The sequence below is a fragment of the Colossoma macropomum genome, unplaced genomic scaffold (assembly GCF_904425465.1).
Source record: "Colossoma macropomum unplaced genomic scaffold, Colossoma_macropomum, whole genome shotgun sequence".
NCBI classification, from domain to species: Eukaryota; Metazoa; Chordata; class Actinopteri; order Characiformes; family Serrasalmidae; genus Colossoma; species Colossoma macropomum.
In genome coordinates, this window is record NW_023494794.1 from 18,492,649 (window position 1) to 18,515,267 (window position 22,619).

At 38.7% G+C, this 22,619-nt stretch overlaps 1 protein-coding gene across 10 annotated transcripts in view; it reads left to right on the plus strand.

Moving 5' to 3' along the window:
* The window catches only part of phldb1a (pleckstrin homology-like domain, family B, member 1a), an 80,702-nt gene extending 58,551 nt beyond the window's left edge, over positions 1-22,151 (plus strand). For 5 of the 10 annotated variants that reach the window (XM_036580471.1, XM_036580470.1, XM_036580469.1 and 2 more), the window contains 15 exons: positions 670-825; positions 998-1,108; positions 2,198-2,287; positions 2,838-2,957; positions 5,808-5,933; positions 7,180-7,338; positions 8,550-8,693; positions 9,322-9,414; positions 13,172-13,238; positions 13,663-13,939; positions 14,631-14,721; positions 15,087-15,233; positions 18,284-18,503; positions 20,242-20,327; positions 20,648-21,045. In XM_036580471.1, the coding sequence (XP_036436364.1) occupies positions 670-825; positions 998-1,108; positions 2,198-2,287; positions 2,838-2,957; positions 5,808-5,933; positions 7,180-7,338; positions 8,550-8,693; positions 9,322-9,414; positions 13,172-13,238; positions 13,663-13,939; positions 14,631-14,721; positions 15,087-15,233; positions 18,284-18,503; positions 20,242-20,327; positions 20,648-20,788 (2,028 nt within the window). In that variant the 3' untranslated portion in view covers positions 20,789-21,045. Of the gene's footprint in view, positions 1-669; positions 826-997; positions 1,109-2,197; positions 2,288-2,837; positions 2,958-5,807; positions 5,934-7,179; positions 7,339-8,549; positions 8,694-9,321; positions 9,415-13,171; positions 13,239-13,662; positions 13,940-14,630; positions 14,722-15,086; positions 15,234-18,283; positions 18,504-20,241; positions 20,328-20,647 lie in introns of all 10 variants that reach the window. The other 5 variants (XM_036580467.1, XM_036580468.1, XM_036580472.1 and 2 more) reach the window with 5 other exon arrangements.
* The last annotated feature ends 468 nt before the right edge of the window (positions 22,152-22,619 follow it).

A 22,619-nucleotide genomic window follows, 5' to 3' on the forward strand; every position in this document is an offset into this window, starting at 1 on the left:
GTTGGCTGTTTTTCCATTTTCACTCTTTTAATAGGCAGAATCACTCTTGTTTACTCCTGAGCATGTAGTTGTTTTTCTCAGTCCTTGCATGAAGTTCCATTACTATTGCACACCTAATCTTTATATGCTAGCAAATTCAGCTGCTTGCTTGCTTTGTATGTTTTAACCAAACCACCTCACTAATCGACTGATATCACACAGGATTCAAGGAGCCTCTCTTCTTCATCACTACCACATCTGAATGTTATTATGCAGTGTTTATTAAACCACGGTTTTGTGACTGGCTGTGAGAAACATAATAAAAATGCATCTGAAGGTGGCCAATCAGCTCCATCAAATTTGACAATTTTTAATTAGTTACCAAAATATTCAGTAATGTATGCAGAATTTATGGCCTAAAACAAAATGAGTTTCTAAAATTTGGTTTAAAAAAGTTCAGCATTTGCATATTCAGTGTATTTTTAAAAAGAATTCTGAATTAGACCAAAATAAGGGCAGATATTTACAGCTTTAAATGTAAACACTCAGAAACACTGTTTACCACACCGAGTGACCAGTGTGAGCTTGCCATTGAGGCTTTTTTTGTCCATCTGCCTGTTTGTCTTGTCCATCTGTTGGTCTGTCCCACTGTCTGCGTCCACTCTTTCCATCTCCCCCATCCATCTGCAGAAAGCAGAGGCGCTGGAGTCGAGCTCCAAGCGCTTTGAAGACCTGGAGTTCCGCCAGCTGGAGCGCGAGAGCAGCCTGGAGGAGGAAAAGGAGACACTGAGCCGGCAGCTGCTGCAGGAGAAGGCAGAGTACCAACGCAGCGTGGCAAAGAGGAAGGTATGATTGCAGGACGTTTTTATGAATCTTCCCCTAGTTCGGTCCCGTTCAGTCATTCCAAGCTTTTGTAGTTGGTAATGCAGGGGTTGACCTGAAGAAGGTGGTACAGATCAATGATCAGATTGGGACTTTGTGAGTCATGCCTGAAACTGCATTTAACATAAACCCCTAGGAGAAAATGGCAGCACTTGAGATTCAGGCCAACCAGCTAGGTGTGCAGGCGGCTCAGGACTGCGAGAGGATGGCCAAAGACCGGACCCTGGCCCTACAGATGCTGCAAAAGGTTTGCCTGAAACCATGACCACTTCATTCATGCTGAAATCAGTTTTTAGATTCTTTGCATGGTCATTTGCATAAACTTTATCTTAAGTGGGGCTCAACATATTACCAAATATCATTTGGCTGTTATTAAGGTTCTGTATGTTTATCAATAAAACCCTGATAAGTGTTGCTTTGAAATTGGTTGTTTTATATTATAATGAACATACATCTCTAACGTGAGGAAAATTCCTGATCTCACCAGTCACTTGTCACTTTTATTATAGTAGCCTAGGCTGAACTGGGAAACTTGAACACAAAACACCATCATGGTTAAAACATGTAAAACACATCCAAACCTAACGTTAAGAATTAGGATACACATTATAAAACAACCAAAAAACATTTCTCTGAAGAGAAAATTAACAGAAACCAGCCAAACCAATAAGAATATATATATGTTTTAGAAAAAATACCACTTTAGAAGCTTATGTAAATCTGTTTTTGTTATTCTGGGAAATTCTTACACTTCTTACTAAGAAACATATTCAACAGCCAGTGTAAATCTCAAATATTTTAATTTTTGCAAAATAGTAAAAACAAAACTGAACAAACAGATAATGCTGTCAGTACTGATTTTAACACTAGCCCTGTGGGCCTGAAAAAAATAGAGTTAAATATTGTTTAACTCTAAAGAAGCTCACTTCTTATTCGGCTGATTGTTGTTTAAATTTTCTGCTCCACCTTAAATGGTGCAGCAGTTATATTCTGACACTTGCACAGTATATTACAGTCCTTTATACTTCAGTACCAGCAGGTCCACAGCTTATTTCGTACACAAGGCCCCATGACCGTGGTGTTGTCTATTGCAGCCGACCGAGTCATGCAGCTTCTCAGCTCCTTAAAATTTGTATCAATATCAGTGACAAAACTGTCACAGTGGCCAGGCCACACAGGGTCTGGCATTGATTCTAAATGTGGCATTTGCATCTGTTGCTGTTGAGGACCATATCAGTGCCAGTGTCAGTAAAACAGACCCTCTTGTTTTAAAACATAAATCAATTAGATACACAGCCATAGACTCTAATTACCACATTTTGTATGACCCCTGTAGGAGAGGGAGCGACTGGCTGCCCTGGAAAAGAGATACTACAGCTTGACTGGGGGGAAGAGTTTCCCAAAATCCTCTACCACCATGAAGGAGGTGAGAACTCACTACTGGCACCAGCCGAGTTCTTTATCCGTCACAGGCTAAGGATCCAAGAATCTTTACTGCAGCGCTGTCTGATGATATTAAGCTCCTGTCACTCTTCACTGTCATTGATCTGACAGGCCCTCTTCTGTAGAGCAGAGTATATAGAACGGCTGCATGACTTGAACTTGTTTTCTTCTGGAGCGTCATCAATATTCATGAGTTGCTGTTTGTTTGATAGCTGGGTGCTTTGTACTGGCTGTTGAAATACTCACCCTTATCTTGTGTACTTTTCGTGGTGCTACTGGTATCTATAGGGATCCGCTTCACTCTGTCTCCGGGCAGCGATGTAAAAATTCAGTCTCGACTGTTGCCGTTGGCGATAAGCTCCATGGCAATGCCTCTCCGCTTGGCCATTAAATATGTAAAAGGAGTAGGGGGGTAGAATTATAAAGCACAGCGGCTTTTAGAAATGGTGCTCGTGTGTGTGTATGTGTGTGTGTGTGTGTGTGAAAACGACCCCCACCGTTCATTCTGACCTTGTGACTGATATTCAAAACAGGAAGTTCTACATATCAGCGAACCTGAACTTTACAATGAAGTCTCTACCCAGCATTCCCCACTCGCTGCTCCCTGCACCCAAAGCCCCACCTCTCAGACCTGCCCCATCAAACCTCAGGAGGTAAACGAGTGGCATGCTAGTGCTTTATGGCCTTCAGAGCCGATCTGGGATCTTTAATGTTACATTTATGATAAGAGAAAGGTGGTTGGTGGAGAAATGCTTGAATGGGTGATGGATTCATACAGGTTGTGAAGAATGTTTAAGTAACCTAACTCAAGAAACTTTAACCGCATGGTGCTTTACCATGATTTCTCTCCTCGTGTGCCCTAATCATGACTGATTGTGATGTTTATCTTAGTTCTAAAGCAGGTGCGTCTATTGTTGTAATTGTCTAACAAGATACTTAAAGAGATAGTTTGGTGAAAAACCTATTTACACAATGTTCCTCCTGTCCAAATGTAGTCGATAGGCCAAGAGCTCTTTGGTTTAGCACTGGAGCTGAGAGGCCAATTAAGCTTACAAGTAATAGAAGCCAGTGTCAACTTTTTAAGTAATCTCAAATAACGGACAAAAATACAAACAAAATTCAGGCTTCAAGATAGCTGCTGCTACTGTATTTATATCTATATTAGGTACTTTTTGGAGATGTACGATCTCAGAGGATATCAGAATTATTCTGGTATCAGCAGATAATGCAGCAGCTTAATCTTTTACGTGGCCATGGTTTTATTGCACACTTCTATAACCTAAGAATAGCTCAACCCGTTTGCATTGAAGTTACTGAATAATAAGCCATAGTATGTAATAAGCCTGGGATTTTAAGGGGTTAAAAAATTAGCATCGGACGGTTATATTTGACAAAAGTTTCAAACCAAAATTTGATGATGTATTTTTTTTATTCTGGAAGAAGAATGTTTAGGTGATGTTGGGCTACTGTAATAAAATCTATGTAGTTTGCATTTATTTTACTGAATTTGTAACTCTATAGGAATAAATGTTATTTCTCTAAAGTGCTAATACAGGCAGATGAATTCCAAATGTCTACATTTTATGAATGTTTATATTGACACATAAGCATATACATACAAAAAAAATACAAAAATAAACATGAAAATATCAGATATCAGCATTTAATGCTAGTACTTATGTCCATTTTATAGACAGTAGTATGTTGTAGAGAGTCATAAGAACATTTATTTGAGATTACTTTACAACTTGACAACTTGAGGCTTGTGTGTGATTTAGAAATGCAGTGTTGCATGATGATAGTTTAAGCTTCCATTACTTGTTAGCCACATTAGGCTTGTAGCTCAAATGTAAAATTAAAGAAGCAAACATCGAACACCAGACGTCTTGGCTGATTGACCATGTTTGAGGAAAGGGTGAAATTTTGTACATTCAACAATAGTTGCCAAACTATTGCTTTAAAGTAGTAATATATTGATGAAAATAGTTGTGCATGTTTTAGTGTTGTCCTGGCTTGTTTGGTTGTCTTTCCTGTGAACTGTGTAATGCATATACAGCTGACCATCTCTTGTGGTTCAGTGTAAAGCCTGATAAACATGTATACTCAACAGTTTCAGTGGACACAGGCCTTGTTCCTGCATGACTTAAGCTCTGTTGTTAGTCATTAGTTGTAGGCAGATATTTTAGAGACCGTGGGAGTATTTTCATGTAGGAATGCAATTATATATTATATTCATAGCATGGTGTGCAGGGGTGTAACAATACACAAATTTCGCAATATGATATTCTTTGTGCTTTCTGCAACACAATATGGCACATTGTCAATATATATATAAAAGTGCAAAAGAAATGTACTGACACATTGATTTTGCTTTTACTGTGCAAAAGTAAGAAACCACCATTTATTTATTACATTTCCAGTCAAAACATTAAATACAGTTATTCATTTTTTTGGAGATATTTTTAAGAAGAGAAGATGTGCATAAGCAAGGGGAAAGTCAAAGGAAAGTAAATTACATTTATTTTAAAACCAGGAGTTTTCAGAACAAAAAAAATAATAATAATAATGCCAGAAAAACATGGAACTCCTAGCAACCATGCAAGACCTGGTAGACCACCAAAACTATTACAAGATAAACAGTACTTAAAGCTTTCATCCTTGTTAAAGTGGAGAAAATGAAACTCAGATCTGAAAAAAATCCACAGTTGTTTCTGTCCATCCTTCCATTGTGAGGAGACAAGTCAGCGCTACGCGTATGAAAGAATCTGTAGCTGTCAGCCGTTTCTAAGAAAAAGATATATACAAAAAAGAACATGGGCAAAGTAAACAAAGAAGTTGTTGGTGTTCAGAACAATGGACTGTCCAACCCAGAGTCCAGACCTCAATATCACTGAATGTGTTTGTGATTACTTGGATTGTGAGATCCAAGTAAATGTAACCAACTTCTAAGACTGAACTTTGGACATGCTATATATTTATTTGTTGAGGCTTCAGTACAATCTTTTATGAATATGTGTTTACTTCTTTTTTCCCGGTGCTGAAAAATGACAAACTGTACTTATTGACTGGAGATTAAATGAATGAAGGGTGATCTGTGACTTTTAGACAGTTCTGTATATTGCCAAAACGAGCACAAAACAAAGCTTGGTGAATGCATAATTAACACAATCAAGTACTTTCCTTCAAAATTATCTTTTAGGAGGGAACATTTTTTAATAGAACAGCTGAAGAAATTTATGTCAGTATATGTGACACCGCATAAAATGTGACGGACTTTGAGTCACAGCTCGCATTGTCTCTCCTCCCCTGTATCTACAAAAATTAACAATAGTATGTGTATTGTGACACCCCTTGGTGGGCTTGTGTTATCTAGTGTGTATGTGAGCATGTACTGATGTGTTCCTGCTGTTGGCTATTCTGTAACAGTAGATTCAGCAGTATATGGTAGCTGACCTGTGAACTAGTGTTTTTTTGTGAGTGGATTTTGTACTGTGTTTGTTCAGGAGTACCTCAGACTTTCAGATGTATTTAAGATGTATGGCAGTGGTTGCATTCCAGCCCCAGCCACCTCCCCTGCTCCTCACACTCCCTGCCTCTCTCTTTCTGTAACACCAGATACCCCTCGCGAGGTATGATTTTGCAGCTCTCTTTCTCTTCCTGTGCATTTCCTACCCATCTCTTCTACAGTAGCAGTCAAAAGTTTGGAATGCTGGAAAAATATGCTAACAGCATTGAAAAAACTTTGGCCGTTAATCATGTATTGCGTTTACACATTATTAATGTGCTAACATTGTCACCACTAATAAACAGTGACATTGACATACATTCGCATGCAAAAGTTTGAAAGTATAATTCGAAAGTTTGGGAGCAGAAGTTAAAAGTTACAATCTTTTCTATAAAATGAAACAAAAATGCAGATAAATGTATGAAATGATTCTGTGACTACTCTGCAACTTCACAGATTCCAACTAATTAGTAGGAAGCTGTGACAAAAGCAGAAATGTTAGATGTGTCCAGAATGATGAAGAGGTCTAGATGATTATATAATGACTGAGAAAACTGTAGAGCATTGGGAATTAAGTATATATTGAAATTAACATCCAGAATGCATCGTATTTGAAACGTGGTGGTCAAATCTCAGGCAGTTATTAACATGACAAGTGATTCCAAACTTATGCCTTCTTCTCAATATATTAAATACCCCCTCAGCAGCTCTCATCATATGTGGAACTTCAAATCTGTTAGAAAAGTATCCCAAGTGGCTTTTCATGAAGCTGCTTGAGAGAATGCCAAAAGTGTGTAAAGCTGCTCAAGGCAAAGGGGGAGGCTTCCTTGAAGAATCCGCAGTAGAAGATTTGTAGTTTGAATTTGTTTAGCACACTTTTTAGGGCACTACGTAATTTCATATGTTATTTCATAGTTTTGTTTGTCTTCACTGTTAATGTGAAAATATGGAAATAGTACAAATCAGGGAAAAGCTTTCCATAGGTAGATCCAAACTTTTGACTGATACACAGATGTATTCAATTCTTATTCTCATTCCTTCTCTTTTTGCTTCATTATCTTTCATTAAGATCTCAGACTGATCTCCACTCTCTCAGTTTTCTCTTTTCCTTTCTCTCACTTACTTTTCCAACCCATTTATCTCTCACTTTATTTGCTACTGCCACTTTTGCCTTCTTTTCAGTGCTTTCCCTGTGTCTATTTACTGCTTATTTGGTGTTTCTAAACATAGTACCCTTCTATTTTTTCTGCTTTTTACCACCTAAAACACATTCACCACATTCTCATCCTGGTGTTTGTGTGTGTGTGTGTGTTTGTGTGTGTGTGGGCGCACGTATGTGTGTGTATGTGTGCACAATACTTTGTGTAAAGGAGTATGTGACAGTTAGTCAATTAAACCAGATCTTTGGGATGCCCAAGGCCGATCCTTCCCCAACGGCTCCTGTCCAATCATTCCAAGCTATTGTAGCTGACCCCGCCTTCTGTAGCCACATATCAGAGTGTGGCCCAGTCCAGTCTCCCTCTGCTGAGGTGTGTTTACTTCCTATACTGTTTTCTGTGATTTATTGTGTGCTTTCTAAAATTCTAGTGTCATCCTAGTTAACATCATCATAAAAATACACATAAATACATACAAGGGAAAAAGATACCGATGGCTTCATTTATATTGAGTACAATGGGGTGCAAAAATGCATTGATGCGTCATGACGTCTGGTTTGAAGGTTATAATTCATCGTTATTAATCAGTTATAACAATAGTCAAATGAAGTATGCTCTGGAGAAGTAAATTACTAATTGAGCAACCATTATCCAACAAATTATTCTATTTGAATGGGTAGGTATGTCATTCAAGTTGAGGAACATTATTGAATTGTGCGCATGAGGGCACAATGGGCAGTTGGCTCCACTAGACAGGCCTACTACAAAAATGAAGTATGCAGCTAAAAATAGTGGTGATCACGTTTTGAGAAGACAGTAGTACAATTGCAACAACGTACCATATCGAAAGCAAACATCTGCAAGCGATAAGACAGACACCTACTTTGTCCATGTTCTCAGAGACAAAGTGTGATGCACGGTGGTGTGAGAAAAAAGACATGGTGGATGGCAATGGCTTTTAAAAGCTTATATTATAGTTGTGAGCCCCTCAGTTTAGTCAAAGCTTGGTTCTCATGTAGGGCTTGTTTAATATGGTTTTGAGCTGTTTACTTCATGTACACGCTGATGCCTAGCCCCATCTATCTAAACTGGGTTTTTCTGGGTTTCACTTTTTTATTTCTTTGTGCATTCAGTTGATATGTGCATTAAGAAGTATATGTATATCAAGTACTTTGCAATGGCTTTAACCGTCGTTCAACCAATCAGATTTTAGAATTAACTGTCTATAATTGATATTTTTATGGGTTGCATTCTTCATTTTAGGCTTGCTGATTAGCGATTGATTGTCACATAATGACGATCTGTTCCTGTTGTATGTGTGTTTAGTAGGTTTTAAAAATAATTAATTTGTATTGTGGTAAAAATTTAGATTTCATGATGCAATGAATTGTTTTGAAAAGAATTAGAATCAGTCAGAGATTTGTACTTTTAGTAAAGATCTACTACAGTTTTCTAGTTGCAGTCTTCAATTGCAGATCTGTTTTCCTCTCTGAAAATACGGCTACATCTGTTCGATCATTCTATTTCCTCCTTCATTTCTTCCCTCTCTACTTCCTCCCTCGTTTCTTTGCCGTGCATGTAAGACCCAGGCTGAGCGAAGCAGGCCTCTGGCCCCCAGGCTGGATTTAGAGCGCTGGTACCAGGACATCATGGCTGCTGGAGAGCCGAGCCATGCTTGTCCTCCTCCTCTGCCAGCTAAGTCTTTCTCCACACGCAAGCCCACGCAGGTAAACTCCACTCTGCTGCTTTACGTCTCTGTGGCTTCATTTTTTCATGTCCATCCCTGCACCCTCTGTCCCTTTCTGTCTTTGCACAAGAGTTATCGCCCACTAACAGTTGCCTTAGCTTCTTAAAATTGTTACTTGGAAAGTGTCGTTTTGTGTTGTGTTAAAGACAGACATGGCACAGATCTGATGTATCGATATAATGCAAGATACTAGAGAAAGAAAGAAATAATCCAACACAATTCTGGAATAAATCTAGCCTGAAATATCAGAATGAATTATTATATCATTATCATATCTTTATTATCTTTGCCCAACATAATGTAAAGTAGGTCACATGGTAACAGTAACAAGTATTTGTTTAAGCAGTTTGAGCATGGCACTAACAGATGGCCATCTTGAAATGCTTTAGTTAAAAACAAGCCAGTTTTAAAACTTAGTAGGTTCTTTTTTAAAAGAATCAGTATCAGCTACTACTCAAGCTCAGCATCATATCGTGCCATTTCTAGTTAAAGCCTTTTTGGTCACTTGTCTCTTTGTTGTCCATGATGATTGTGATTGTCGCTGTGGTTATAGTGCTGTATATCTTGCTGCTTTAGTCTGACAGAGTTTCTCATGGGTGTGTTCTCAGATGTACAGGTGTAAGCAGGATGGAGGGATTTGTCAGACTAACGGCTCCACACAGCCCAGCACAGCTACACCGGGCAGAAACACCCCCACTAAGGTAACACAGAGAACCTGCTGTCCTTCACTGCAGTCTCTTAAGTAAAAGGACTGGCCTTGTTCTCTAGCATACTGGCTTTGACATAAAATAATTATGAAGTTTTTTGAGAGTTTTGGAGTGTTTTTTTAGATTTTTGAGAGTTTAGAGTTTTGAGAGTTTTTTTATTTTGTGTTATTTGAACCATAAGAGAATCTTTTTTACATGCCAGTCCTATTTCCAGGACCATAAGTAAATAAATAATTGTCTGTTGATGTGTTTCTTGGCCAGCTGTGTGTCCTTGCATCAGTTGTGCAGATTTGTGATGCACCAATATGGACTTTCTGAGCCAACAACTATAACGGATAATTAACAATCCATATGAGAAGTACAGTGAGTTTAAAACAGATTAAAACACCAGATTAAAAGCTGGATAATTGATTGTTTTTACATGGTGATGACACAACTAAATGAGTGTAATGACAATTGTTTGCATTTGCATATTTAGCAGAAGCTCTTAGACCGACTTTCGCCTAATTGAATGTTAAGAATCCAGCAAGGACTCTTATTCAGAGTTCCTGCAAATCATTAAAAAGTCTTATAAAGTCTTAAAATGTCTGAAATTGTTGTATACTTTACTATTAGAGGTGTTAAATTCTAAGATAATGGCTAAATACCAAGATGAAATGAATCATCAAAGTGGCCCAGTCGCCTGTGTGTATGGTCACATTAGCAGGTGTCAAATCTCCTAATGTTGCTTCGAGTTTGTCTCTTGTGACTGTGCTCTAGGCGTTTGTTTTTGCATGTTAGCGTGTGCTGTGTTGAGCTGCTTCATGAAAATGTAAAGGTATCTGTGGATGTATCACCTTTTTTTAAATGTATGAACCGCAATTCTAAGTTTATAAGTGTCTCTTTCATTTTTTGGTGTGATACTATTAGGAATAGGAACCGAAATGGCAGTAAGAACAAAAAGTTCAGAGAGCAGAGGCTGGGAACCTCAGACCTCTTTGTGTACGATTGGTTGAGAAATTTCAACCCAGCTTTGTTGCTAAATCGTGACTACAAATCTAATATACCCATAGAAAATGACCAGTTGCCTGTCATTCTATCACCTACTAATGTCAAAGTACTATAAGTTCGCCCTGTCAGTAGGAGAACGCAAATTCGTTCTCCAGCAACGACACTGCCATCCATGGCCAGGAGTCCAAGATAATATAATAGGCCCCGTTGTCTCTGGGTGTGTAGGATGGCCCTCTCGTTCCATCACTCAGCACGGCACTAGCCAACGTGGGCATCTGTTGGCAGATGTAACAGAATTGCCAGTTAGTCTTCTCCTTAAAGCGTGTTGAACTACCCAACGATGCTGCAGGTTGAAAAGATGTTGCAGCTGGCATAACATGACCCATAATAAAGATGCAGAACTGTGTAAAGAGAGCAGTTTGTGTAGTTAAATAGTGATATATCAGAAGTGTATATATACATGCTTGATTTTCAACCGATCTGTTTACTAGTGATAATACTTATATGGAAATTGTGGGCACATAGTTTTTTTATGTGTTTATCTGCTGATCCCAGTGCCGATGCAGAGAATTTAACATTTATTGGGATTAGCATTATAAGGAAATAGAATTTTGTTCTGGAAGGTTACATATGCAGTAAAATGAATAAAATGCATTTTAGAAGACAATTTAGCACAGTAGCCCAGTGTGACCTAAACATTCTGCTCTTTTGTATGTCATTAAATATCGGTTTGAAATATATAGCTCTGATCTAAACGTCTGTCCCATGGCAATAATTTTTTAAGCAAATATTTGCTGAAATCAACATGATTCCGATATTACTGCTTATCTTTAAGTAATACATGCAATATTTGTGTTTGTGTGTGTTGCCATGAGGAGGAAATCATATCAGCAACCCTGTTATTGGTATAAGAGTAGCATTTCTGCCTGGACCAGTAAACCCCAGTCTTCCTTGTGTGCCCACTGTGCCGTTCATTTCTGTGAATTTAAGAAGACTAGTCACCATATGCGTTTGCCTTTATGAACATAAAGTTATCGGTTTTAATTTCCAGTTGTAATAGAAATATTATACTGATAATAATAAAGAAAAATTAGCCAGTAATATATTCCAAACCCAAAATTAAAATGTCTAGAGTTGATTCAGTGGCATTTACAGGTGTAGGCTGCTGCTGGTGTCTCTTAAAATGAGAACCAAAAAGTGTTGATGCCAGAAAAGCAGGCCATTATGAGTAGTGGAAATGAACACTGGGCCAAAAACAGAAAGCTGACAAAAAAAAAAACAGTTTACATACTTACTAAAATTATTACAGTATGTAGACTACAGCTTGTGCCACTAAATGAAACGTCCTAGACAACAGAGAATAATTGCACATCCAAGGCAATGAATTCTGTTATTTTCTTGTTAGACTTTGCTCTTTGGCACTGTTGAATAAAACAGTGTTTTTAATCACTACTTCTCATTTTATTTCACAATTACCATTACATTTAGATTTACAGCATTTAGCAGACTCTCTTATCCAGAGCGACTTACAAAAAGTGCTTTGTCTATCTAGAGAAAGTATCTTTGCTAGTTACAAATAGGTTGGAGAGAAATCTAGTCCTGAGCTCAGATACTGCAGGAAACAAAAGCCCATGTTAATACCTAGAGAAAAGAAACAGAGTTAAACACAGCGCAGTGCAATACAATACATTGCAATAAGTGGGATACAATACATTACAATGAATACTTAACTCAGTGCTCACTTAAACATTATTTGTATAGCCTTAGATTTTGACACCTCATTGTATGCTTGTTGTTTTGGGTCAGAATTTTTGGCTTGCTTTCTCTTTCAAACGTTTTTGATTTCTAAAAGTTCGTTGCATTTCTTGTTATGAGATCAAAGTGATGCAATGAGTAACGTGTGGAGAAAAAAAACAACTGCTCATGATCCACTGATGATGTGACTGCCATAAAGCATGCTGTAAAGCATATGGAACTACATTATCTGCCCAGATCCAAACAAAAACCTCAAAACTCAGTGGACGGCTCTAAACATTGCACCAGGAAACATACCAAAATATACTGTGGATATTTTCAGACCCAAAATGTGATATGTTCTTGACTGGCCAAGTCAATCACCTAACCTGAACCCCACTGGGTATGCATTTCACTTACTGGAGACAAGGCCAAAGACAAAAGCCCAAAACAAGCAGGAAGTGAAAATGGCTGCATTTACAGGTCTGGCAGAAATTCACCAGGGAAGATACCCAACATTGGGGGATTGTCTGTGGATTGCAGGATTCAGGCAGTTACTGATTGCGCGGCAAACGCTAAACATGACAATTTTATTTATGTTAGTTTGTCCAGTTACTTATGGTTATGTACAAAACAGGTTGTGATTCCATAAATGAAAGCCAACATTCTGTACTTTAACCTCATAGTCATTGTTGCGTTTCAAATCCAATGTGCTGGATTTTGGAGCCAAAACAACAAATGTTGTCACTGTACAATTACTTACAGGCTGCATTATGTTACCTCTAATGATATTACCTCCATTTTGGTTAAAGATTTTGTCATAGTCGTTACAGATGCTGTGTTTTGCAGCGTCCAAACTGTCAGAGTTGTCTACTACTAATTTTTGCAGGGCCATGTTATGACAGCTGTTGGCTCAATCTGTGGCAGCCAATATCTTATAATGGTCAGGCTTGTCATTGCAGATCTTTCACTTCAAATTACATGTGTAGAATTATCGTTCATTACCACCCTGTTCCTTAACCTCCAGAGCCTGCCAGACCTGTCGACCTCGCATCTGGACACAGACACCAAGAGACTCGCTCTGGAGGGCAAAGGTAAAAAAGCTTGCCAGTCACAAGAGTGTCATAAATGTCATAAGAAAACTGTAAACAGTAATTTGATAGAAAAAATAACAAATATTCTTAACATAGCCAATAGACTTCCATGTATTCCAAGTAATTTTGGACCATGTCTATCAATTCATTTGTCATGAAATGTTCACACAATGTGAAAGGCAGCTGGCAAATGGTACAACACAATAAAAACCAAAATAACGTTACAAGGCTTTCTTGTGACAGTAGCACTTGTGTATATCATGCTGAGTGTTAATTGCTGCCTGTACACATAAAGGTTCAGGACTCTTGAAGCTGTACTGTGTACTGCAATTGGAAAAGAGCTTCTAATAAACAAGATACATATAGGTACTTCTCATTTGTTCTCTTGTCAAGCTTCACCTGCTCTCTATACGCGTCTCCCCAGGGCTCCAAACATCTGACGACTCCAGAATCCGCCCCATGGATCTGAAACAGAGGCTTGACATGGAGCCCCAGTTCCACTGGGGGGCGCCGCAGGGCTCGCACCCCCAGCTCACCGGCCCTTACCCTTCCACAGGAGGTCCCATTGTGCACCACTCCATCCTGCACCACCAGGTGCCCTCAGCAGGCGGCCCTGCGTACGACACTCTGAGTCTAGAAAGCTCAGACAGCCTGGAGACCAGCGTATCCACTGGCAACAACTCTGCCTGTTCACCCGAAAGGTGAGAGACAGTTTCCATGGGAACGTTGGTCTGCCTCTGTTCCCCTGACAACGGGTCATCCTGCCCAATTTCCCCCTAAATGTCATTTTTTGTGGTTCTCTCCTTTTGAAAAGTTGCCCAGCCTGTTGCCATGACAACCCCCAACCATACAAGAGACAAGAGATTCCTCACCTGTTCAGAGTTGTGTCTTGTCCCGAGGCGGAACAAGGGTAGACTGTCATATTATGTATTCCCCCGTAGTAGGGGAGGATTCGGGTATTTTGTCAGCCGTGAGAGGATGTTCTCTTGATGCCAGCCTACTTTTCAATTCTAGTAGTTAGATTCGGAGCTCAGAAAAGGTTTTGGCTCCATTTCTCACCAATGTTTTCATCCCCTTTGAAGTTTTAATATGTCAGAGCTACAGCCCCGGGTCCCGACCTACGGTCAGCTTCCCTTTCTCTGTTTGAGATAGTAAAACAAACCCTAACTGAGCGCTAGCACTTAGATCAGTTGTAAAATGTTGGCTGTTCCTTGCCGAATGAGTTGTAGTGGGGAAAGAAATCTAGTTTCAAACAAGCGCTTCCAACAGTCTGACATCCTTCTAGCAGCTGCTCCAGTTGCATAAAAAAAACACAACCGGTTGAACGTAAGCGCTTATGTTCGTCTTTGAGCTCCCACAGTAACAGTGCGGCTGGATGTGTTTGTGTCTCAGTGGCAGCGGCCTGGCCGGGCTGAGGCTGGAGGAGATGGAGAAGATGTTGAAGGAAGCTCAGCAGGAAAAGGCCCGACTGGTGGAGAGTCGTGTGAGTCCCATTAAACTTTAATTGTCTGCGAAATATAATCTCTCTCCTGAATTTTAAAGCAGAGCCTCAACTCCCTCTGCCTCCGCCGCATTGAAGATTGTTTCTTACCTACAAAGGGTGACTGACATGAAAGACGGGCTCTTAACAAGTTCTCCTACAGTAATACACATATTGACATTCTCCTGTGAAATTATTTTTTCATACATCCCCAGTCACTTCTCACTGTGTGCTTTTGCAAATGTATTTTTTTCCTCCTTCAGCCTGTTTCATCTTCTCACTATTAGTTCAATGCCCTTCTCTCTCTCTTTCTCTTTCTCACTCTCTCTCTCTCTCTCTCTCTCTCTCTCTCTCTCTCTCTCTCTCAGGAGAGGGAGGTGCAGGCTCGGAGGCAGCTGCTGGAAGAGGAGAGGAGGAGGCGAGAGGAGGTGGAGAGGAGGCTGCAGGACGAGACCGCGCACCGGCAGAGGCTTGTGGAGGAGGAGGTCAAGCTGAGGGAGAAACACTGTTCTCAGGTCAGCACAGGGCTATGAAAGGGAGCAGACATGAAAGAGCACCAGCTGCTTGGAGATCAATTGCACCCTCAGAGTGCAGCTTGCCTGAGAGTTCTTTCAGACATAAAGCGTTGGAGGGCTTTTTGCTCTTTTAATGTCCAGAGTTTGTGTTTGGTTTTAGATCATTATTCTATTTGTCAGGTACCATATACAAAAACATTAATCTCAAGTGGCTGAAAAAAATGTGTTTCGAATATGCAGCCTTGGGCGGAAAGATACGAAGCACAAAATACACAATATATACAAATACAATAGAGACAAATGCAATACAAGATTGAATAAAAGCACACCTTGATAATCACAGTTGTTAGTTTATAAAGATAAAACTCAAATCACTGCTGACACAAGAAATGCTTTTTTTTCCAAACTATTTGAAAATGACAGCTGCTCTTTACATTGCATGAACATCTCATGATGAATGGACCAATAGAAATTGCATACAATTATTTGGAATAATATTAATTGGCTGTATTAACTAAAATGTGTTAATGTGTTAAACTAAAAGTGTTTTTTCCACTAGTGATGGAATAGTCCTTGGTCCAATTAAATGAAGGAAGACACTGATTACTTAAATTCCATTTTACTTAAAGGAATAGTGGAGTACTGTGCAATAGTCAGTGACTTCCCTTCACTTATTTAATTTCCAGTCAAAACAGCCATTAAGTGCAAATGATTAATTGTTCCATCTGGAAAAAAACAGCACAAAACATATAGTTAACTGAAAATAACAGACGCCTCAGCAACTCAGTATTATTCACTTTTAAAAAAACTTTTTAGTGTGTCTATCCTTTGCTTTCATTACAGCTTCCATTCTTTTAGTGAGACTTGCTTTCAGTTTTCCAAAGTTCAGTCTTAGCAGTTGGTTGCATTTTCTGCTTTTTCATGATTAAAGTAATCCCAAACACATTCAGTGATGTTAAGGTCTGGACTCTGGAGAGTCCTGTCCATTGTTCTGAGAACACTGACAACTTTTCTATTACTTAATAGCTGTATTGACTGGAAATTAAATAAATGAAGGACAGTCTCAGACTTTTGCATAGTACTGTATAAAAGTATGTACAGGTTTTCAGATCAGCTGGCATTTTATTCCATTGCTTAATAGCTTCAAATAAAAGGAAGCACTTAGAAAGACAGGCTTGCGCACTGATCTCAGAGTGACAGAGCACTCACAGCTGTAACCGTATCAGTAAAAAGTCAATCTAAAGAGCCATGGGGTGGGGTGGAAAATAAATTGAATCGAATGGCTAAGTGACTTATCCCTGCCTACAGCGTGGAGGTCAATGAACGTATGCAGTAAGCAACCAAAGTCAGGAGTGGGAAGTCTTTATCAGGTCAACTTGTGAATCCTGGGGGTGGAGGTGGGGTAGGGGGGGAAACACGAAGGTGAGGGGTAGGTTGCTGTGGGAAGAGCGCAGGGGCTGCACCACTCTGCACAGCAGGCAGATGAGAGGAGACATTCAGACAGATGGTGAGAGGAAGACAGGATGAAAAGATGAAAAGACGAGAGGAAAAAGGAGGGGCGGAGGCTGAGGCGAGGAATTACAGAGGGCAGGGCAATACCGTAGGACGCTGTATGAATACACCTTACAAATGTATTCCGAGCCGTCCACACAGATATGGAAATTTGGAAAACGCTGTTCGGCGAGTAGGTTGTTTAAAAAAATGTTACTATAAAAACACCATGTGTACATGCTTCAAAAAGGACTTACTGTATAATGTATTTTGTCACTTACATTGTTATGGAAAATTACCGCACAACAAGTAGTAATTAGGGCTGTCAGTAATAATTAAAGAAGTAATCAAGTACTGATTAGTTTTGACAAATTGTAAAATTGTAAAGTTTTTAAAGGCCAAACAGTAACAATGGACTTAACTGAATGATAACAAACCATGTATAAACTATCAAAAAATCCAAAACAATGCATTGTATGAAAAAAAGAGATAAACTAGGTAGCCTGTAAAAAACTTTATACCAACTTTAAAGAGATTATATCTTGAAAAAATATAAATAAATATCTAAAAGAAGCCAAAAATGGAGCTCAAGAAATGGGTGTGTTCATCAAGTTCTGTTTCTTACTGTAAGAGAGACCAGTAGGAGGGTTTAACATGCGTAATCATCATACAAACTGCAGACTAATCACTGCTGATTCATCAAAAAGAGTACAATCTAATTTCTTTTTTTTTTAAATCAAGTAATTCTGACAGCTAGTAATAAATAGTACAATAGTAATAAATAAATATTGTGCACATTTAATATTTGCAACAGTGATACGTTAGAACAATAACAATAATATTTATTAGATAATAATATTGTGTTGTAAAATACATTGTTAATAACTTTTTAGAATCATTTCCAGTTGGAACTAGGCTATGAATATGTAATATCACCATACTTAAAGAAATTTTCATGATGCAGCGTGTCACAGTATTTATTTTTTTCTGACATCTAATAAGTTGTAAGAGACTAATTACTGCCACTTAAAAAAATTATCAAAAATATAAATTCAGTGATTTGTTTTCAGCATTTCACACACTGTGCTGCCCTTAATTCAATTAAACAGGCCTAAATATGCCCTCTTTCTAATTAAACATGCAGTTGGGAAGTGTTTCTTTCAAATTACTGATGATATCCACAGTATGCTCAGAGAACAGTGTGGTGACATATTGTGACATAATTTAATGTTAAATATTGTCATATTGCCCAGCCCTGCTTACAGTACACATTACATGTGTACTAAAAAGCCTGCATTGTAAAAAATTATCTAATGTTTTTGAAGTTACTAGGCTGCCTTAGAATTTTTAATTAAATAATTAATTAACTTCAAATAATAGGTTAACAGAATGTAAAGCACAGATTGTTGTTGTTAACTTGCTATTAGAATTTCAATTACCTCAACATTTTAAGGCAGCCAGGTTACTTTTTAAGTTAAAAGACTGAATCTTTTTTTTCAGTGTGCCCAAAAATTACAGAACCTGTTCCTCATCTAAATCTAAACTCCACCCTCTCCCAGGCTCGTCCAATGACACGCTACCTGCCCATCCGAAAGGAGGAGTTTGACCTGCGGTCTCATGTGGAGTCAGCGGGTCACTGCGTGGACACCTGCCCCTATGTCATCGTCACCGAGAAAATGTGCAAAGGCCACTTGGTTAAGATGGGCGGCAAGATCAAATCGTGGAAGAAGCGCTGGTTCGTCTTTGACCGTCTAAAGAGGACCTTCTCCTACTACGTGGGTAGGTGAATAGGTGGTAGCTCTGAGAGGGAGATGTTCTGCTGAACCCGGTCCCGGTCAAATTAAATAAAGTTTTCTCCCACCGTGGCTGAAAACAGAGCGACAGTCATGAAATCCCATTTACTGCATCACTTTTGACATTAATCACATTTGATGCACCAGATTCCAGAAATACTAAACATATTATGTTACATAAAATATTTTGAATAAAAGAGAAATTTTAAAGCAGAACTCACTGAAAAAGCGCGCGCCCTTGGATTAAACTGTAGAGAAGCGCATGATTCAGTTCAGATTCACTTTTTGGCCGCGCTTCATTTCTTATTATTTTGAATAGAGCTTCATTTTAAACGATAGAATAATTTGCGAAAACGACTGGAGAATGTCAGAGCTTCAGCAGGCAGAAAACAAGCAATATCTTCGCAACCCGTGACCCGCCCTCGTTATAATGAAGTCATGGCATGTTCTGATGTTTTTGGCCGTTCTCCTCACTATACATTCTTTTTCTTCACTTGTCCTGCCTTTCTCGCTTTTCACTCTCTCTATCTTACACACACACGTAGCTCATGTGTGTAGCCTTTTCACCCCCTCACTCCCCATGTTAGTAGTAGTGATGATGATGATGAAATAAACTGCAATACTTTCTCCAGCCCTGCGTTTGAGAGGGGTGTGCAAGGGAGGTGGGGAGGAGGGGGTAGGGAGATTTACCCCCGGCTTGGTCGTGACTAACAAAACCAGACTTACAACTCTTCAAAAACAGAAAAAAAGCCCAAAACAATTTAGCCCATTACTAAGCACATTTGGATAATGAAAAGAGGCAGGATCGTAAAAATAAAGGGAAAAAAAACAGGCGGGAGCCGTTTCAAAGGAAACTATTAAGTTTAAACCAGAGATACAGGTGTGAGGAAGCTTACAGCGCACTGTGGTGCTTCAGAAGTATTCGTCAGGCGCGGTGCTTATGAGATTTTTTTTTTTCTCTCTCTATTTTTTTTTGAAAGATTAAAATAAATTGGCTTTAACTTGAAAAGAGGAGTTCCTTAGAATTATGGTTTCCAGTGGGTGGCATTGAGACTCCATTAAAAAGCGTCAGTGGTGGTTTTAGGTGACTCACGCTGTATGTGCTATAGCTTATACTGTAAATGCTGGGTTTAGTCCCTGGGGCGATGCTGATTTTGACAGATTTATGTCAGCGATAAATAAAACAAAACATCTCCACTGCGAGCACAGATGCAAAGCGGTAGGTGTTATATGAGCTGTGGCCTCCAAACCATTTGAATGTGTCGATAAACAGAAACTTTTATCAGTCCTGAAGGAAACTGCAATAATAGGAGGAGCTGTAAATTATACAGAATTTACAAGATGCTTACAAGAACCTATGGGTTTACGAATATGTCCTTAAAAATGCTTTTATTCTTTCTTTTTTTTGGCTCTTTAAGTCATAAAAGTCATTTGTTAAATGTGAATGGAGCAGCATTTTCTTGTAAAACCAGCACTAGGAAATTAGCAGTTAAATAATTAATTGTCCACAGCTGCAACCATTTAACAAGCATTATTGACCACTGCTTATCCTCTTAGCTTGTGTTGTTTCTTAAACAGCTTTGCAATAGACTTGTTACCGTCTCATCATACTTGTAAAAATGATACAAATTATAATAGTAAAAATAAATTATTATTAATTTAATAAAACAAATAAGCCTTATTTTTTTTCCTATTATTCATTAAAAGCCCTTTTCTGTTTTCAGACAAGCATGAGACCAAGCTAAAGGGAGTCATCTACTTCCAGGCCATCGAGGAAGTCTATTATGACCATCTACGCAGCGCCACAAAGGTAAAAACGCCCGCTGTCTTACCTCTGCACTGTATTTACACCCTCTGTTTAGAATCAGCATCAATAAGTTACCACGCCACGCAAAGCCAGAGCCATCGATCTCGTCCTGATGGTCGGCGAGTTTATAGTGAAAGTTTAAACACAGACATCTCGTTGTAAAGAGAATTTCTTACGGCAAGCAGAAAGAGACGCAGATCAAAGGCAGCTTCACGTTCATTTCGTCATGCTTCCCTCTGCTTCATTTTTTTCCCCCCGTCTACTGTTATTCTGTCACTTCTCCTCACCCTACACACGCTTTTCTCTTTGTTGTGTCCCAACAGAGTCCGAATCCCTCCCTGACCTTTTGCGTGAAGACCCACGACCGGCTGTACTTCATGGTGGCCCCTTCCCCAGAGGCCATGCGAATATGGATGGATGTGATAGTAACAGGTGCCGAGGGCTACACGCAGTTTATGACCTGAGGGAAAGACGACTGAAGACTGGCCACGAGACCGCCAGAGTGGGCAGCGCTCGTCAAGTCGATTGGTTCTTTCAGGGAAACCTGAACTTCAGCTATACTTGAGCTCTCACCCACACTGATTGACTTGTATGTGGTCTGTATCAGGACTCAGTTTGGATGGACGCATAATGGCTGGAGGAGGACAGTGTTCTGCTATTGTGGGCAGATAACAAGGTGCTCAGAAGAAACAAAGCAGCGCAAGAGAGACTATTATACAACCTGCTCTTTTTTATTATTATAATTATTATTATTATTATTATTACTCATTCATGTAAAAAAATATATTACTTTGGGTCTGCCTATACCAACATTTCCATGTTATCATTTTGCCTTGAAAATTTTTTTATTTGGATTATTACAAAAGGGATTCCTCTGCCAAATGTTTAAAACCACTTAGGGCCTGTTAAGAAGTTTTTATTTTGCATTAATATTAAGACAAATAACAGTGCGATATATATCATAATCAGACCACAGTAGTCCTTATGAACATCAGGTGCCAAGAGCATGTTACATCATTTCACTATAAATCATGTCATGTGTGTTACTGCCATCCTGAATAGAAGCTACGAAAAGGAAAAATTTGTGATTACGACAAGTATTAATGAGTATTAATGTTACCAAATCCTGTTGTAAGGAAAAGACTTGTTTTTTGTTCGCTATGGAAAAGTAACTGACATTTTTTCCATGTGTTATTGTAATCTATGCTGTTATATATATTGTCTTCGTTTGTCTGAAATAGGCACATTAGCTGCTTTTTTACATATTTTAAATATGTTTTATACTGTGTTAAATAATAAGAAACGTATGCTTGCTGTTGGGTTTGTACGTCTGATTCAAAAACGTTTGGTGGGGGACCATTGCAACATTTTTTTCTACCTATTTGTGTTTGTTGTTACAGTGCAGGTCATGCCAAAGGTTAACCTCAAAAGTCCAGCATTACGGTGTATGAGAAAATTATGGGCAGATGCAGTAATGTTATGTATATGTGAGTGTGGAACAGTAGTGATTATGGAAAACGGCCTAACGTGCCTTCTGTCATTTCAGGCGTGTGTCAATGCAGCAGTACTTCACTGTTGAGTTCTCATGATTAATTGCATAATCAGTTTAAAGATGTATTGAAATATAATATATAATTTGACTGAAAAGAGTATTACGGCCTTCTTAATAACTCAGTATAACTTGTATAGCAGTAGCCTGTCCACTATGACTGAAGCAATAGACTAACAAAACTCCACCAGTGCACTCTTACGTCATATATAGTAACATTTGTAAGCTCCAGTGATAAATGTGTGGATGCCAGACCCAAATAAAATGTGTAACAAAAACTACTGTTATTTTTGTTTTTATTCTTTCCTCCACTGTGCACTCAAAAACTGATATTGATATTAATTGATATTAAAATTGATATTAAATAAGTGAACCAGTTCATGTAAAATGGACAAAATTTAATGAAAGTACATTTCAATGAATGAAAACTTTACAGTGATCCAAAGAGAATCCAATACCAATGAAACCCAAATAAATTGCACTGAAATCTATCAGTATTGTTCCATCAACAATTGAACTCTATGTTGTGGTAAAAAAAGTGTATGTACACTCAACCTACTCAGCCTATGGAAATGTGTTGCATAAATTTGTTTGTTTTTTTTTTTGTGTGTGGCCTGAATGAATGACATCCTTTTCATGAAACTTTATGAATAAAAACAGCACTTTTTTACAGATTAGCCATCCAGCAGTTCTCTCTTCTGTAAATTCTTCAGTAATTCACAAATGCATTTTATTCGATTTTTCAC